At 35.8% G+C, this 17,924-nt stretch overlaps 1 protein-coding gene across 1 annotated transcript in view; it reads right to left on the bottom strand.

Moving 5' to 3' along the window:
• Window positions 1-17,924, bottom strand: part of LOC103763378 (macrophage mannose receptor 1-like) — a 32,120-nt gene that overhangs the window by 3,051 nt on the left and 11,145 nt on the right. The window contains exons 10-26 of the mRNA XM_018075451.2: window positions 16,992-17,107; window positions 16,413-16,561; window positions 15,207-15,406; window positions 14,787-14,914; window positions 13,926-14,013; window positions 13,194-13,323; window positions 10,980-11,018; window positions 10,707-10,870; window positions 9,634-9,701; window positions 9,142-9,242; window positions 8,352-8,494; window positions 8,028-8,133; window positions 7,050-7,246; window positions 5,471-5,573; window positions 4,548-4,780; window positions 3,183-3,348; window positions 1,408-1,560 (exon numbers count right to left, since the gene is read on the bottom strand). Coding sequence (XP_017930940.2) covers window positions 1,408-1,560; window positions 3,183-3,348; window positions 4,548-4,780; window positions 5,471-5,573; window positions 7,050-7,246; window positions 8,028-8,133; window positions 8,352-8,494; window positions 9,142-9,242; window positions 9,634-9,701; window positions 10,707-10,870; window positions 10,980-11,018; window positions 13,194-13,323; window positions 13,926-14,013; window positions 14,787-14,914; window positions 15,207-15,406; window positions 16,413-16,561; window positions 16,992-17,107 — 2,284 coding nt within the window. The remainder of the gene's footprint in view (window positions 1-1,407; window positions 1,561-3,182; window positions 3,349-4,547; window positions 4,781-5,470; window positions 5,574-7,049; window positions 7,247-8,027; window positions 8,134-8,351; window positions 8,495-9,141; window positions 9,243-9,633; window positions 9,702-10,706; window positions 10,871-10,979; window positions 11,019-13,193; window positions 13,324-13,925; window positions 14,014-14,786; window positions 14,915-15,206; window positions 15,407-16,412; window positions 16,562-16,991; window positions 17,108-17,924) is intronic.

The raw sequence follows: 17,924 nt of genomic DNA, 5'->3' as shown, positions 1-17,924 counted from the left end.
TGCATATAATATTCACTAGTCTTGTTGTGGTTATTAAATCTCTTTATTGTATTTTGAGCATGTCTGTGTGTTGTATGGATGCAAATCAGTACAAAGACATGGATTTTCTGAAATTTTCTGGATTTTTTTTAGTTTTTGGTATTTTAGAGAAGCAAAATTGCTCTCCTGGGATACTTTTTGGCTAGATCTGACCACACTCCAGATTGTGGTGCAAATAGGCTAAAGAGATATATGTGATGTAGTCAGCACCATGCCTCTTGCCACTGCAGCTCTGTCCCCCATCAGTGGCTGGACAGCAGTTTTGGCAGTACCTGATGACAGCATCTGTGAGGTTAGGTAGAATGTGTCAGCAGCTGGAGGTTGCAGTCCAGAAGATGTCCAGAAGTTGATTTATAATTGCCATATGCCCTGGCATTGCAAATACACAAAGCTGTGTTGGGGTCATCAGGAAATTACCACCTTCCTGGCCTGGCCACTGGGTAAGAGGCAGGCAAAAATGTAGGAATCCAGAACATGGAGCACTGTCCCATTGTGACCTTGCATCCTGGTTATTAGTGTAATATTTACTTTTTGTAGTGGTTATGTCATTTATCTTTCTACAGAACAACTTCAGGAATTCTGTTGTAGCGTAAAATGCCTTTGCAAAGCTACGCTTTCTGTTTACTCATTCATAGGTCAGTGTTTTCAGACATATAAGGAAGTGTTTCTAGAAATCCTTTCATTCTCTTACATTTAAAAGGCTATGGCTCAGACATATAGCGCTAATGTATAGAATGTTTCCTATTCTTACTCACACTGAAATGTGTGTTGCATCACAGTAATTCTCATAACTGTGGAGCAAAGTGGCTCTTCCTTTCCTTGATCAACATACTGCTCTTCTCTCCATGGGAACAGCATGGAGGCTGTTCCAGAGCAGGAGCTGCATGCCTGGGTGTGTTTTGCTGGTTCATGAAAGCTGAACAGCTCCTCCATCTCATTTGTTGTCCATCCAGTGGGATCCAATTAATAAACTGTGCCCCGGAACTAACAAAGACAACTATCCTATGACTTTGTGTTTCCTGGTTTACACTGCTTATGGATTCCCTCTCGTTTGGGGAAGACCAACCCTGCAGCCAGTGCCTTAGTAGATCTGTGAAAGTGTTCATCTCCCTACCTAATTACCGATTGCCATAAAACTAGTAGAAATTTAATATTTTTGAGGTATTCATATTTCACCTTATATTTGAGATAAGAAATGCTGCTGTCTCTGACAAAGTTTACTTTTATTGTGGAAAAACATGCTTGAAAAATGCAACTAAAGAAGCACTAAATGGGAAGTTTTAAAGTAATTTGAGATTTGCTTAGAATATTATCCATTATTTCCTATGTTTAATTATATCTTCAGTCTTTGTAAGATAAAACACTCACCTAGCCGGGCACATTCCTGATGAGATTGAGACCAGCTTCTTTTCTTGGAGGCCTCAAAGTAGTAGCAGTGACCATGGAAAGGTATCCAAGATTTGTGTCCTCTTGACTCAGGGCATTTTCCAGGAAGTTGTGGGGGCTCAGTAGGGGCCATTACTGATAAGAGATCAGGTAGTTGGAGTCCAACTATTTTATAACGTTTGTTTTTCCCATTATACTAGTAAGACAAAACTAATCAGACTGTTAGGTTTGTAATCATAGAAGAAATGAAACATGTCAAAAAAGATTTTGAATATGGCTCTGATTTTGTGTTTGAGACAATATTTTGCTTCATATTTATTTATCAAGGTGATTAGGAAGATACACTAGTCTGTAAAAAGTATAGATTCTGTCTAATGGTGATTTTTGTAATTACTCTAGTCAATAAAATATGCAGTTGCTTTTCTGGCATAAATATCTGCCTAACTAGTTAAAACTGCTATTTTTTAAAATGTCTTCTGTCATTTCTGTCTCATTTTTTGATAGGATCAAAACCATATAGCAGAAATTGTGATTGTGTGTGAAAGTCTTGGTATGAAAGTATATGAAAGTATACTTGGTTGGTATAACTAAGCATGGCTTGCAGGATTTTTTGTTAAACTGCATCCTGAATATGTTCCATAGTGATTGATATAATAGGAAGATTTGGATGGGTAGATAAATGCAGATGGAGTGAAAATTAAATGTTCTGCCAAATTACATTTTCTTCCTGTGAGTCTTCTGTCATTTCTTTCCCTATTAAGGAACATTCAGCTCTCAAATGAGATTTCAGAATAATAAAGTGAAAAGAGACATTATATATAAAATCTGAGGATTTTTGTCAAATTAAAACAACTTAGAATGTAATTTGGCATGTAATTTTAAATTTGGTAATGATTCAAGATATTCCGTAATGTTGACAAAATCAAGAATATAACTAAATTGTGAAATCATATTTATACTTATTTCCATATGAATTATAGAAGTTTGTGGTTGGAATGCTCCTCGAGGAGTTATTTACTTCATCCTTGTGCTCACAAGTGACATGAAGTTGATATCTGTTTTTAACAGATGTTAGTCCTGCCTAGCAAGTTGTAGTAATGGAGGTTCCCCAATCTGTCCAGAGTATCTATAAGAGTATCTATCTTCAGTACTGATAAAATCAGAAGGTTTTCCTTGCTGTATTTAAGTCTGTTACCCCTTTCCAACCTCTATTAGACATAGGGAATAAATAAATTCCATTCTGTAAGGCTCATTTTTAATATTTAGACAATTCTAAAGTACTGTGGTTTCTCTTAAGTCATTTGTTTCTTAGTCTTTTGTCCAACTGCAATTTTTTCTTTTATTCTTGTTTTCTGGTCATGTGAAAACTCTAGCTGATTGAGAACCTTTTCAAACTTTGGTGCCTCAAACTGGATACAGAATGTCATGTAATGCCTAATAAAAACAGATCTCATAGCAAGTGAATTACTTTTCCCATTAGAATAAATAGTTAAGAAACCAGTGAGTATTCAATCCTTTGTTTCTTAGGCTTTCAGTAATTATTATGAATCAATTTTGGTAATTATTATGAATCAAATTATTATGAATCAATACGAACCTCTGAGAAGAGTTCATGTCAATATTTAGAGCTAGTTGCTACTCATGTTTTCCTGTACACTAGTATATAAACCAGGTATTTTTCCAGTGGCTTATTATGCTTAGAACAGTTGATAAATCTATACAACCTCCAGTCAAAACATTTGTATGGAGTTACTTACCATCTGATTTTTTACAGACAGAAAAGAGTTTTTCCTTGCAAGAAGCTGTCTTCCAGGTGCCATCAGTGTCGAGGTAGACACATGCTAATGTCTGTTTTGGTTCTCCGCTGGACCACTTGCTGTAAACTAATCTCCATCTGTCAATCCATTGATACTTGCCATTCGTCTGGAAGCAAAATTTATGTGGTAATTTCAAAGTTTTTTACAGTGACATAGCTACTACACAGGATCCTCAAGAGGACTCTCATGTAACCAGTATGGAATCATATGCTTACTACTGCCCCCTTTGAGCTTGTAAATACTAACTGCATAAAACGTACAGTGTCATCCACAGAGCTGAGTGCCCTTGAAAAAGTACGTAACATTAATTTAGAGCATTTTTCGAGCATTGGGAAATGGAAGGGAAAAAAAGAAAGGAGGCATGAGAGAAGACATAAAACTAGAAGTCAGATAAGACATCATGTTGGTATGACCACCCAAATGTCTGCATGGAAAATGGAAGTGTGGGTGGGAGTGTTCTTAAGCAGCGCTGTTGTACTTACCGTGACTGCAATTCATGGTGAAGAGTGTAGCATGTCAAAACACACCTACCCTCCAAATGTTCATCCTCTCCTGTCATACAACTGGTGTAGACATCCCACAAACAGAAAGAATTATTTCTCCATAATATTCTAACTTCTTAATAGGAGCAATTACACTCACAAATGGAAGGGTTTTTTTCCATAGTATTCTAACTTCTAATCAAAGCAATTACACCAATTGCATTTTCAAAAATAGAGTCACTGGTCAATATGTACCATATTATATAGCCTCCAGATTCCTTTAACTAATTTTTACCCTATTTCTGTCCACAACTGTATTTTGCTATTGCTACCATAAATAAAAACATTCTAGTAAAATATGAACATAAACACACACGTAAAAACCATTCCTTCTCAGGCCTCAGGTGTGTGACCTGAGATACCTTGGCACTGATCACTGAGGTACATAAATACATGGCAGGAGGGTAGGATGCATGTTGTTCCTGCAAGAGCTTTTAGGTAACAATAAACTCAAAAGGTAGATGATTTTACAGTTTATGTTTGAGATACTTCAAATGACTCCAAACAACATACAGCATTGTTAAATGCTGGTTTTCAGGAATATTTTCTTGTGCTAAAACTTGTAAGAGCTCTTAGGTCATTAAAATCTCCACTACCCAAGTCTTATTTGAAGATTTCCACTGCAAAGAGGAACTACACTGATATAACATGCTGTTTTCAGCACTACACTGGCAGAAATTCCTATGGGTAACAAGATGAGAGCATAAAGTAAGATCATGTCTGGTGCCATCTTAACTGCTGTATGTAATGTATGTGTTCTTACCGTGTTGCTGTTAAGACCAATCCACAGAGGCTCTCCATATTCCTGTGCAAGTAAGAACAACAGTGCCTGGCTATAAGGGTCCAAAATGCTGGCAAGTTCTGAGGCATTGTTATTGCAGCTTTTCTGTGCTTCCTCCCAGTTCATTTTGAAAGGGGTGACAGAATAGCTAATGCCACTAGAATGGTCAGAAGCAAAGTCCAGCACTGTTGCTGATGACTGAAAGAGTTCAGGATCTGTAGGAAGAAGGGGAAAAAAAGCACCCCAAGAGCAGTTTAATCTGGAAGTCACATATTTGAATTGAGTAACTGAATAGCATCTTCATTATTTACAAACCTAATATAAAATTGCTAATGGAATGGAACACCTTCTTCTTAGCTGTTTATAAGTAAAAGATAACTTTAAAACAACAGTGAACTTTCTGGATGAAAGAAATTTATTTTCAGCATCTGACTTTTGAATCTATAGATGCACAGTATCTTATGTTGTAAAGGCAGATTCACCCCATCAGTCAAAAATAACCTGACTTGCCTGTTTTCAAAATATTCTTTGCAACTTAGCACCTTTGTGACCATCAGGTTTATTTGGATAAGTGTAAAACTTACTAGTTTTGATAGTCTATAGATCCTTATAAGCATATGAAATTAAAATTTCTGTAGATTTTAGCTATTAAAAATAAAATAATTTTCATTTCCTAAATTCTGCTGTGGTTTTTGTCATTCCCTTCTCCAAAACATTGCTAAGTAACACTGGGAGGCAGGATGGGCCCTTAGGTTTTACTGATACTTTCCGTAAAAAAAAAACACCAAAATGAAACAAAACAAAACTAAAAGAAAACAAATTCAGACTGGCATAAAGCATATTAAACAAGAAAAGTGATTTAATCGTTGTGTTATAAATATCAAGACTAGCAATACAGAACTCACCACTATTCTTCTGGCATATAAACCCTCTGGAGTTATAACACTCCTCATTGTTCCATTTTCCTGTGTCATCAGCAGGTCCTCTCTTCAGAGAAACACAATCAAACTGTTGGAGAAACAAAAGATATGGGTACATTGATATAAGAAGTTATAAAACAAAGTACTCCCTGAATAGTTTCACTCCTTTTTTTTTTCCTTTGAATTCTGATGTTGTTGGGGGTGTGTTACAACTCTAGAAACACCTTTCTTTGATCCTTTTCTGTTCTTTCTGGCAGCCAGCTCCCCCTTTGTACACCCTTGCAAATCTTTGTAATCTTCAGCTCAACCTGCTTGTTCATTTGGTTCTTTTCAAGGAGACACACTTGAAAGGCACTATTATTTTTGAGAACTGTCTGTGATACTTTCTGTCCCAACTAATGAGCGACTGTCAATAAGATTTTGAATAAGAATGAAATGGAGGTCATGCTTTGTATTTAATTTTCAAAGCCAGCTTCAAAAAGTGGTCATTCTTGACAAAATCACCTAAAGTACAGTCCTCAGCAGAGCTATTGTCATCTAGTTCTTAGCATTTCTTACGAAGCTGGAACATCAAGTTTATTACAAGCTGCAATCACCTACTAATCTGCCATGCCGAAATTTTCCATCCATTAAAAGGATCCTCTGAAGGAGAGATCTGTTAACATCTTGAAGGTGAAGGAGAAAAGTAGAACGTACCTTTACACACTTTTTTTTCTGCTTGTTATTTCCTAGGACTGTTATTAGAGCTACAGTGGAGCTATGTATTGTGCAATATCCTTATGTCTTCCAATATGCCTCGGCCAGGGGCTATGTGAGCAAGAGCAGCTCGAATTGACTCAGATGCAGATTAAGCTGGATGTCTAGAGCTATGATTTCGGGGTTCTTTGAAGGTGTGGATATCAAAATGAAGGGAGGATGGGTAGTGAATGGAATGGCATAGTGTGAAGGGCAAGTTTTGAAAGCAAAATATAGAAATAATTGGAAGAAAGGCATTTTGGGTGTGCAAATCAGTGTATATTGGTATGATTATGTAGAATGCTATTTTATTTACAGCATTCTGTTTGATTTCAGTGCTATCAGTGGAGAAGGTTTTATTGGTTTAGGGAATCGACATCTATTGGCCCTTAGCAATTCAATTACAATTTTAAATAGGGAAACTGTTAAAAAACGTTGAGCTCTTTCCTCTTGCATTCTCCCCTCCTTCCTTCCTAAACATGAAAATGATTCTGTGTGTTAAAAATTGTAATGTTGCATTTATATTCTCTGAAAAATGAACAACAGATTACTATGAAAAAGAAAACTTTATTCAGTATATCCAATCTTTATTAAATCTGTATATTGGTGCAATTTTGCTGAATACTTTGGCAAAATTACACTAATGCCATTTTATGCTCTTAGCTAGAATACTCAAACATTGAAACTTTTTATCCCTAGTCCCACTGTAAAGATAGGTGAACAACTTGCAGAGAAGGCTGGGTAATGTCCGCAGTGAAGTGAGCTGTTTATTTGAAGTGCTATTGCTCCTCAGATTTAAACTTCATGGTAAACAGTAAGTGATCTTTACCTGTTGCAGATGGTTGCCATCTTCTGGACGTAGAGTGTCAAACAAAACGGGTTCTACAAGTTTTGGGGAATCTGGAGCCCATTTTGTGTATGAGACAGCACTTCCATCAGCCCAAACAAAGTTGAGTTCACTGAGTAGGTCATTCAAGCCAATCCAAGGATCATTTGAAACATCCTTCAAATGGTAAGTGAGAAAAGCTAGGAAAAAAGCCAATAGAAATGAAAATTAATGTGTCATGCCATCAGTCAAACCTAAACTCATAAACAAATACTTAACTATTTTGTTCATTAAAGTCTTGTAAAAAACATTTTAATTAGCATGTGATCAGAATTTTACCTGAGTTCGTTATTTCAAGGTTATGCCAAGCCTTTGCCCATGAAAAGTCTCAGAGTGTATTTTGAACTACAACAAGATTGGAAAGAGGAAAGAGACAAAACACCTGTCTGACCACCATGATATCTACTGAGTTCACTTATTTCAACATTCAAGATGAGCCACTTGAATGATGGAAATGTGCAGCTGTATACAGCTGCAAATGGGAGCTGGGGAACACAGGCAAAGTGAAAATGTGCTTTTCTCTGACATTCTGCTGAATTAAGTTGCAGAATTTAGGCAGAGGTATAGTAGTATATCCCTTTCTGTTTCTGGGAGAAACAGATCATGCATTCTGTTTCTTTCTCTGTGTCTAAAGCTACAAATGCCAGATCTGGATTTTTAATTTTATGCTAATTCATAGCTATAAATAATGTAAGGCAGTTTGCATGGAACAGGAAGAAGCAATCCTTAGAATCACTAGCATACCCTAAACAGATTGTTCCAGTTCTAAAAATATTTCATGCCATGGCCATATAACCAATGTTGAGTTGACATACTATAAAATATATACATTTACATACTGACTCTTTCCTTCTTTGTAGGAAGTGTCCACTATATACAATGTAAAGTCTGTCTATTACTTAAAGTGCTGTTGCACTGTACCTTGTACTTGTTCATTATGTATGCTTGCCAGGTTTCCTCCAAGGTTCATACAAGTTCTTCTTGCAGTAAACCAGTAATCATAGGAAGAGCCAAAAAATTTGTAACACTGGGGGAAAAAAAGTGTAGACTGTTAGAGTAACAGCAAAAGGAATTTTATGTTTGAAATGTAAAACTGCCGTTTTGCAATAATTAGGCAAGTGGTTAATTTTTTAATACAACTGTCAAAAGACAAAAAGCCTCTTGTATATCTTTAAGTATATCTTGTATATCTATTAATCCTTCCTAAGGATTAATAGAATTGTGCTTAGACAAAAGTTACCGTACCTGATTTTTAAATAACAGCCAATCTGCAGGACATCCACCAGGAGGTGAAGGTACCTCTGAAGGACGTGTTGCACTTATAAAACTTCTCTGCCTCTCACAGATATAGCCATTGGGGAAGCCACAACTGACATCATTCCACAAGCCTGAAATCAATTGAAGTATAGGTAATAAGACTCTAAATAAGACTGAAATTTGTGGGTAAGTGAACGGGCTTCTATGGTTGTAAGTTCAAAAGAAATTTGCCTGGGAATATGGTTTTACATGTGGCTCCACTCTGGTTCCCAACATCATTGCTTGCAGGGGCACTTTGATCCTGCTGTGACTGGGGTAGAAGTGGTCATATGAGATGACTGATAGGGCAACTCTATGACCTCTGAGTAGAACCCACCCAAACAACTTTGTTGCACTGAAAGATGTAAGTGTAAATAACACTTTATTGGTGAAAACACTGTAAAATGTGAAACTCACTTTATGTTCTGTTCCTTTGCTAACTATTATCTAATTATTTATTAAAAAAATTGCAGGTGATTTGAATAGAACATATTTTTGTGCATTTGAAAAATCAGTGATTGGATTGTCCCTGCATTCCTCATTAAAATCAATATCTTATATTCCACTTTAATGGCTAATATTGCCCCTGAAGAAACCTCAGACAAAATGAGTATACTTTATTATGCATATTTCTCCAAAGTGCTGGGAAAGAATGGGTGAAAATTGACAAGACATTTTTAACAAACAGAGGAAGAGCAGTGCCCATAAAATAACTTTAAAACAGAGTTGTATAACTCACCATCCTTTTTATTTAAGACCACACAATTTTCCTGAGCTCTTGCAAAGTTAGGCTCACCCTGTGCCCAAGCTGCATAGTGCACTGGGCTTCCATCCAACCAACTGAAAAACAGTAGTGGTTACTCAGACAATGTTCATGGAACAGTTGAGAAAAATCTACCTTAACATGCTAAAAATATGTTTAAAAAATTACATCTGAGACTGTCCGTAAGTGGAGATTCCATTAGAAGCAAAAGACCTTAGATAATGAAATCCCTGCCTATCAAGCCAAATACCAAAACACCTTTATTTTTAAAATCTATGTATTCATAGTGTACCTATTCCCTGTAAAAATTCCATTTAAAACAGTGTTAGTACAATGTAGTTGAACGAAGGGAGAGCACACATTTCGACATGCTTTTAACTCCATTGCAGTGGTTCCTTCAGAAGGAGCTCTGGAAGTGCAATACTTCTACAACCACCTTTTATGAATCTTGATGTGTTATTTACCTACCTGAACTGTTGGTCAGCATTCTGAATTAATCCTATGAGATATGAATCCAGTTTGCCGTTTTTTAGGATCTAAACACAAAAACATACGTTTTAGTCAGTGTTTTCTAATATTTATTAGTCATCTAAAAGGAAAAGTGTAAATTTTATGTTATGGAAGAAAAGAGGTGAATACTCATTGTTTAAATGATCATGCAAAGTCATCTGAGATACCATACAGCACATACTTTTGCTTTATTATTTTTATTGATGCTTTCCCAATTTTGGCTGCATTACTGGTATGACCAAAGCTTTCAAAGTTCTGTTCTCAATTTAAAAAGGAAATGTCACAGAAGACTTGAGGAAAAAAAATTAGTATAAAATTTTTGGTACTTTCCTATACTTAAGCAGCTATGTAATTCTTGTGTCTCAAGCTGTCTGTCCTCACCTCCTTTTATATCTTTTCTCACATAATAAAAGTAAGCTGTGAAACAGACAGGAGTCTGTGTGGCTGCTTTGGTATTAGCAAACCAAACAGGATTATGGCAGAGGTTTGAGACACCATCCAGGCTATTCAGCTGTTAGCATGCCCCTGCCGTGCTTCGGCCATGTTGTGGAAAACTAATTCATGAAGGCCCTAGTTCATCAGTCTAACCTGGACCAGGTTAAATCTTTCTTCTAAAAGTTGTTTTGGAGAGCTAATATGACCATCAAAGCTAGACTGGCAGTTGCCTCACATTTACATACAACACTGTATTCTGGAAGACGATATTCAGATGAGAGGTAACCACCCTGTCGAAGGGAGTTTTCTGAGTATACATCTAATCTGCCTGTTCATTGCTCCTTATATTTTGGTCACGAGTACAACTCCATTCAGATTAGAATGTACAAGAATATACCAACCCTAGTAAATGGTGAACATTCTTTTGTATGTTTTTTGTTAAAGTGAAGATCCATTTTGTAGGATAAATATTTTTTCATAGAATATTTAAATCTATTCCTAATAAAATGTAGTAATATTATGGAACAAGCACTGTACTTCACAAGCAGAGGGCATATAGGCTATATAGTATATAAGATAGCCAAATTTCCTCTTACATATTTCCACAAAAATTTTCTTTCATTATTATTTCCAATAGTAGCAAGATCTCCATGATTGTTTTTGCAGAATGTTCTGGCTTTCTCCATAGAAATCTTTTCTGGGCTGAAAAAATATTGTTTGTCTCCTTTTATAATCCAGCCATTTTCTGTGACTTCATATGCTGCAACAGAGAAGAGGAATGTCTGTATTATTCTTCATAGTTCTTATGCAAAGCTGCTGGTATTACATGATACTACCCTTTAGATAAGTGAAAATAAACAGAAACTTACTGGCAGAAGGGCCCAGAGGTTCTGGTTTCAAGGGTGTCCCTGTAATGAAATGGGGGGAAAAAAATGAAGATGTAAAACATTTGCTAATCATTGAGCCAATATAAGTTTTCAACCAATGGAAATTATCTTAGTGTCTCTTATTTTTTCGTATTTGACATATTCAATGCAGAATATATTTATATAATATATTTGGTGCAGAGAAAATAGTGGATATTCAGGGAATAAAGGATGCATTACAGGCCTACATCTCTGTCTTGGTAGATTTTTGGTAAGTGCATCTTGTACATCCTGAATGTTGCCTAAATTAGATGACTGAAATTAGTCTAAAACAATACTTGTTTCTGAAAGAAAATTAAATAGTGAAAATACTTCAATGTTGGTATAATTTGAACAATTCTTTATGGACATTGCCTTGTATTTGAACAAGAAATTCCAATACTAAACAAAGTTTTGCTTCAAACTATTTTACATTTTAATACTGTTTATTTGTTTGTGAAACTTTTTTTCTGTGTAGCTGCTTTGAGAAGATTCATACTTGGCTGAAAATCCACCAGCTTTTGAAAAATAAAACAAAGGAAAAATTTCCACTTACATGGAGTATGATATTGGAGCAATATTTCTTTAAACATGCAAGGCCAAGAGCTATAAAAATGTAAAGCTAATGTCACCTTTATAATCTCAAGACCAGATTGAATGAAACTTTAAACAACCTGGTCATAGGTAGAGGGTTGGAACTAGATGATCTTTAAGGTCCCTTACAACTCAAACCATTCTGTGATTCTATGTTTCTTCCCCCCCACCGAATTCATCATAATGTTTGTATTGCTGGGTAATTACATTAAATTAAGTGTGTTACACACGTGCTTGGGTGAAAAAGAAAGTTAAGTCAACTTTTAAAAATAATCTCTTGTGTGATCGGTGACAGTATTTAAAACAAAAACCCCAGTATTTCTGTTCTGGAAGTATGAAGCATTATGTTTATTTCAGCATCTTTCAGCATGCCATTATGCACTGCTGACTAATGATGGTAATTTCATCAAGCTATAATTTTTCCCATTCATACACTAATCATAATTAACAGTATACAGCTATGATTGACACTTAAGCTAATGATTTTTAGTTATGATGATCATGCAGGTGAAAACTTACAAAGGAACTTACCAGGAAAAGTATCTTTCCGACATCTCTTTGAGATAGAGGTCTATGACTATTACTTTTTAAGTATGAGAAGCAGAGACTATGTGCCTTGGTTCGAATAAGATTGTTTTGAATAATTCACCAGCACAGAAATGATGTTATTTGGAAAAGTATCACTTGAAACATGAACCTGCTTTTGTCAAGGAGCCCAGGGAGCCACCAAAGCAACACTGCTGTTAGTCTGGGAACTAAAATATGTAGCTAAACACATAGTTATGATTTATTCCTCTCTATTTCACTGAATATTTTTCCCAACAGTAGTTTAATTTGGGAAAAAAACTACAGAAGTATAAACAGAGAAGATGTCACTACTTAGAGGAAGATGTGAATCTGTCTACTGTCTTCAAGTATATGAATTTTTAAGCTTTCATTACCTTTTTTTTTATTACAGCAAGCCTGTTACAGGAGTGTCTTTAGGTGTCATCTTACAAAAAAGATTCTATGATGCTGTAATCTTGCTTAAATTAGAGTAGGTGACTAATGTGTTGTTGTGTAGCATCCTAGCGACATTTGAGCAGAGGAGTGAAGTTTCATTTCACAAAGGATATGGAAATTTAAACTAGTGTTTCATTTTTTTCAAATTGTTATCTTCTCTTTCTCCCTCTTTGTCCCCTTATACCCCCAACTTGGATATCCCCTACAGGTAAAAGTTCCAAAAAACATGCAGTTTCATATCAGTTAGAACTTATGTTTTGACAAAAATCTGCTTTTGTGCAGAGCAGTGGATTTTACAAGGTAAGATCTTCTTTCAACTTATTTTCTATGTTTACATAATTAAAGAAGTATAATTTCAGTAAAGTGTATCATGGATTTTTTCAAACTAAAACAAAAAATTTTATCACTAACAGATGAAATGTTGTATTCTGAAAGTATTTCTATATCTTGATCTATTTTTCTACATGCAAAATTCCTGCGAAATCAACCAATTTTTTTACCAGTATGTAATTTACAGAGCTTCCTGTTTTAATTTAGCTTAAACTTCTTCCTAAAGTGAATTTAGGGTAAAAAGTAACCTACCTTTCTTTATTTCACAAATCCAGTTATGACTGTATTCACAGTGCTCCATAATCCATGAAGGGTCTTCTGTGATTGTTCCACAATATTCAAATGCAGTATTGTAAAAATAATCCTTTGCTTTATAATTCACCTACAGAGGAAACACAACTTTAGTTTTTATTCTTATCGTACAGGAGAAAAAAGTTGTACTCTGTAAGGAATGAGAAGTGGTGCCAAAGTTTCAAACCACTTCTTTCTTTCCTCTTCTGTCTGTGCAGCCAATGTGGGCTATTAAAGCAATTATAGACACTACACAAGAGAAAAGAAGTGCTCTGAATTTATGCAGCATTTAACAGACTGTAGCAGCCTCATGAAAACTGGAATCAAATGAGATTATAAATAAAAAGCAGGGGAAAGGAACATGGCAGTATATCACCAGTGACTAATAAAAGTTAGGAGAGACCTTTCTCATGTATTTGTGACTTGGATAATCATCTCCGTAGCCAAACTTAGTCCTCTGTTGTAATCATCAGTGTTGTGATGGTATAACCTCAGGGTTTATTGACCTTTTCTTGTTTTTTTTGTTTGTGGGTTTTTTTCCAATCCAGTGTGAAGAATAATGATTTAGAGTTACCCAGTTGCAAGGTAGACATTTTTTGAAATTCTTATGCAACTTAAGTACACTGCTCATGGAAACAGCTCCAGCAGCAAAAAAGTCAGAACAGAAAGAAACTAGCAAAGTGAAACACTCACCGGTGATCCGTCACTCCAGGAAAGCCCACCGTCAGGATCCAAACACTGCAAACCTATCCAGAAAGGCTGAGATGATGGCGATTTTTTTCTAGAGTGTGAAAAAAGTGCGTGGGGGAAAAAGAGGATATATATGGCTAGTGTTGCTCAATTTTACAAGGTACGTGAGACGATAACACTTATCAGAGACTTCAAATACAGCAGAAATTTTAAAAACAAAAAGTACTGCTGGTTAGCAAACTCCCATTGGCAAGTAAGTGAAGTTCACACCTTAAAATTTCCTACTTTGCAAATGGTTGTATTGAAAACAGAGCACATTGTTTTCTTTCATTGATGTTGTGATTAAAGTGTTCTTTGAGAAATAAAGTGTTCAGGGCTGCCGGAAGACACAATTTAGTTTCAAAATAGTTCAATAAACAAACTTAGAAAAGGGTCTGAAGGAGAAGCATTCAACAAATTTTCTTGTTGGGTTATTTTTTTCTGAATTTAAAATGTTTACAGATTATGAAAAACTTTGGGAATTCAAAAAATTTCTTTGAAAACATTACCCATCTGAGCCATTTTCTCAGTTATTTTTCTGAGGGTCTGAAGGAGAAGCATTCAACAAATTTTCTTGTTGGGTTATTTTTTTCTGAATTTAAAATGTTTACAGATTATGAAAAACTTTGGGAATTCAAAAAATTTCTTTGAAAACATTACCCATCTGAGCCATTTTCTCAGTTATTTTTCTTATTATTATGATGATGAAAAACAGATAGATTTCCAACAAATTATTTCAGGAGCAACACAAGAATAATACAATTTATTACTATATAATGTGTTGTTACACCAAATTATCAATTATTACGGAGCTCATTTGCTTACTTTATTAAGTTTTCTATCACTGTTTGCTCTTTTTCACTTCTAATGGCAGCCAGGTCTCCTCCTATTTCTCTGCAGAAATCTCGGGCTTCAAACCATGTTTTCTTTTGGTTTCCTTCTCTCACAAAATCCTGTAGATGCAAGTAGAACACCGTATTTACAATATGTTAAACGTATGCCTTGTATACGCAAACCAGGAAAACTTTCCATTACAATTGTCATGTATAATATGGATTAAAAAGTATGCTAATTGGATAACCTTACATATCATTGATAGAGTGAAAACTGCAGTGATATTTGAACACTTGTGTAAAAGCTTAATACATTTGTGCTATAACGTGCCCTTCTGTGAGGTTTAGATTCCCTATCTATTTGGTGCTCTTCTGTTTAATGAGTAGGAGTGTTGCAAAAACCAGTACTTACTCTGAAGCATGCATTAGTGCTATTGCTTGTATCCCAACCCAAGGGACATTTGGAATCAGGAACAGTTTCAGGAATAAGAGGAACAGTGACTTTTTCAGCTAATTTTTTGCAGAGAAATTTTGCCTTTACTTCACAGTTCTGAACATCCCATAGTCCAGCTGCATTTCCAGTCCTTAGGGCAACACAACCAGCTTCACTCCCTTTGTGAGATATAAAAAAAAAAAAAAAAGAAATGTGTTTTCCGGTGGTTCCCTTGACATTTTTACAACTCATGTGATTAATTTACAAAAGATTTTTTGAAATATTAAGTGTAGTGTCCACTTAGAAGAAGAGTTTTGTAAAAAGAGGAAACCAGCAAGTCAAGTCATTCATCTTCTGCCCTCCCCTTTGACTGCATGAACAGTCCCTTGCCTGCCTCTTTCCTATACCACTCATGGCAAGGATTTGGCAGCCTGTCACCAAGGATGGAAGGGATTTCACCCTTTCTTCTCAGTTTGATTTTGCTCTTGTAAACAACGAGGAGTCGGAAAAGAAATATTTTCATGGCAACATAGAAAAATCATAGAATAATTTAGGTTGGAAAAGATCTTTAAGACCATTAACCCAGCACTGTCAGGCCCACCACTAAACCATGTCCCTCAGTGCCACATCTACACATCTTGTAAACACCTCCAGGAATGGTGACTCAGCCACTTCCCTGGGCAACCTATTACAAGGCCTGACCACCCTTTCAGTGAAGAAATCTTTCCTAATATCCAGTCTAAAAGTCTTCTGGCACAACTTGAGGCCATTTCCTCTTGCCCTGTTTCTTGTTACCTGGGAGAAGGGACCAGCCCCCACGTGGCTACAATCTCTTTTCAGATAGTTGTAGAAAGTGATGAGGTCACCCCTGAGTGTTCTTTTCTTCAGGCTAAACAACCCTAGCTCCCTCAGACACTCCTCATCAGACTTGCACTCCAAATCCTTCACTAGCTTCATTGCCCTTCTCTGGACACATTCCAACAGCCCAATGTTTTTCTGGTAGTGAACTCTGAATTCAAGCTGCAGCCTCACTAGTGCCAAGTACATGTATCAAAGACGCTCCAGTTTCAAAGGCAGAATGTTTGTGGGTCATCATGGATATGTTTTATCAAAGTTGGAAAACAGTTTAGAATTAGAACACAGGAAGTTCCTCAGTAGTATAAATTTAGTCCAATGGCAGAGTACCAGGCATTGCTGCGTTCCAGTTTGTGTACAGAACACCTTCACCAGTCACCCACTTGAAACTCCCTGGCTCTTCTTTGTCTGAGAGACCAATCCAAAAATACGTCTCAGAGCTCAGACCAGTGAGGCTGGTTAGGTAGGCTTGCTCATATCTGAAATGACAGGAGTCAGATGGCATTAAGCCTAGCTTTCCCTTAGTTTTCCATTCCTCAGCATCCCAAAATTCACAAGACTAGAATGAATGGAGCCTCCATTAGACTTTCTCTTTCATGGAAATATGTTGTTTAACTGGGTTTCAGATGCTAATTTCAATAGCAGGTGAAGCTGTGCTATACTGAGAAGTTGCTGTTTACAGAGCAGAAGTTGCTTTTGTCTGTCCTTTCAGAGTAAAGTACTGTAAAACATCAATGTGTAAATTATTTTTAGTTAGAAAATCCATGCTGTGCTTATTAATTATTTTTATTTCAGAAAAAGGATATTCTGTGGTTATCTGGGTTTTTTTTCCCAAAAAGTTCTCAACTATTTTTTAAAGTTCCAATATTGTTGCACCAGATATACAGTTTTTAAGCTTTTTTTTCATACCTGTCTCCTATACTTGTTAAATAACCATTGCTCCTTTCACAGGTTTTCTTTGCTTCTGAAAATGTTACAGAGGTATGTCCAACTAGGTAGCAGTAAAAACCATGTCTTTTCCAGCCCTGTCAAGAACATGTGAAATGTAGTTGCAGTAAAAAAAGGTATATGTTATAGTACCTGAACTTCAGTGAATACTCTTAAATCAACATATTTTTAATATAACCTAATGTGTTAATGTATTCATTTGAATTCCAGTGGACTAATAGAAATTAAACTTAGCCAACATTAAGTGCATAAAGAAGACATTTCATGGGTATAAATCTCACTTTTTGATAACTAATAATGGATACATTTTTACTGCTAAAAATGTCAGAGGGACTTAAGACTCTCCTAAGAACAGAGAGTGCATTTAGAATCAGGTGAATAAAATATTTCCTTGCTCAGAATCAAAAAGAGTAGTCTGTGTTATAGTAGAAATGCTGACTCAAGTTTCCTAATGTTTCAAGGTTAAACGTACAATAACTAGACTAATTAATTGCTTTAATTCATCAGCTCACCTAAAAGTCTGACTGAAGAGGTAACATGAATACAATTGAAAAGCAAAATCCTCAAAATTATGGGTGAATTCTAAGTCATTTTCCCTTTTATGGCAGCTATAGATTGCTTGCTGCACCAAAGAAAGGTAAATAAAATCTGTGTTCAGTATTTGGCTGCTGCCTAGTTCCATTGAGCACAATGAGTCTCAACTCTGCTCCTTATATGGGCCTTGTGGGAAAGGTTACTAAATATAGAACAGTAGTAAATAGAAAAGTAAAAAGAGGGAAAAGAGAAGGAAAAAACCCTGAGTAAGATACAATAATTGGTTCAAAACAAATTCACTCAAAAGTGATTTTATTGTTTTGATTTGTCTTGAATAGTGAGATTTGTCATCGTCTTGCA

This window comes from Manacus vitellinus, unplaced genomic scaffold (assembly GCF_001715985.3).
Source record: "Manacus vitellinus isolate BGI_N305 unplaced genomic scaffold, ASM171598v3 scaffold_3_pilon, whole genome shotgun sequence".
Taxonomy (NCBI): Eukaryota; Metazoa; Chordata; class Aves; order Passeriformes; family Pipridae; genus Manacus; species Manacus vitellinus.
The sequence above is the reverse complement of the archived record's forward strand: the minus strand, read 5'-3'. Positions and strand labels throughout refer to the sequence as shown.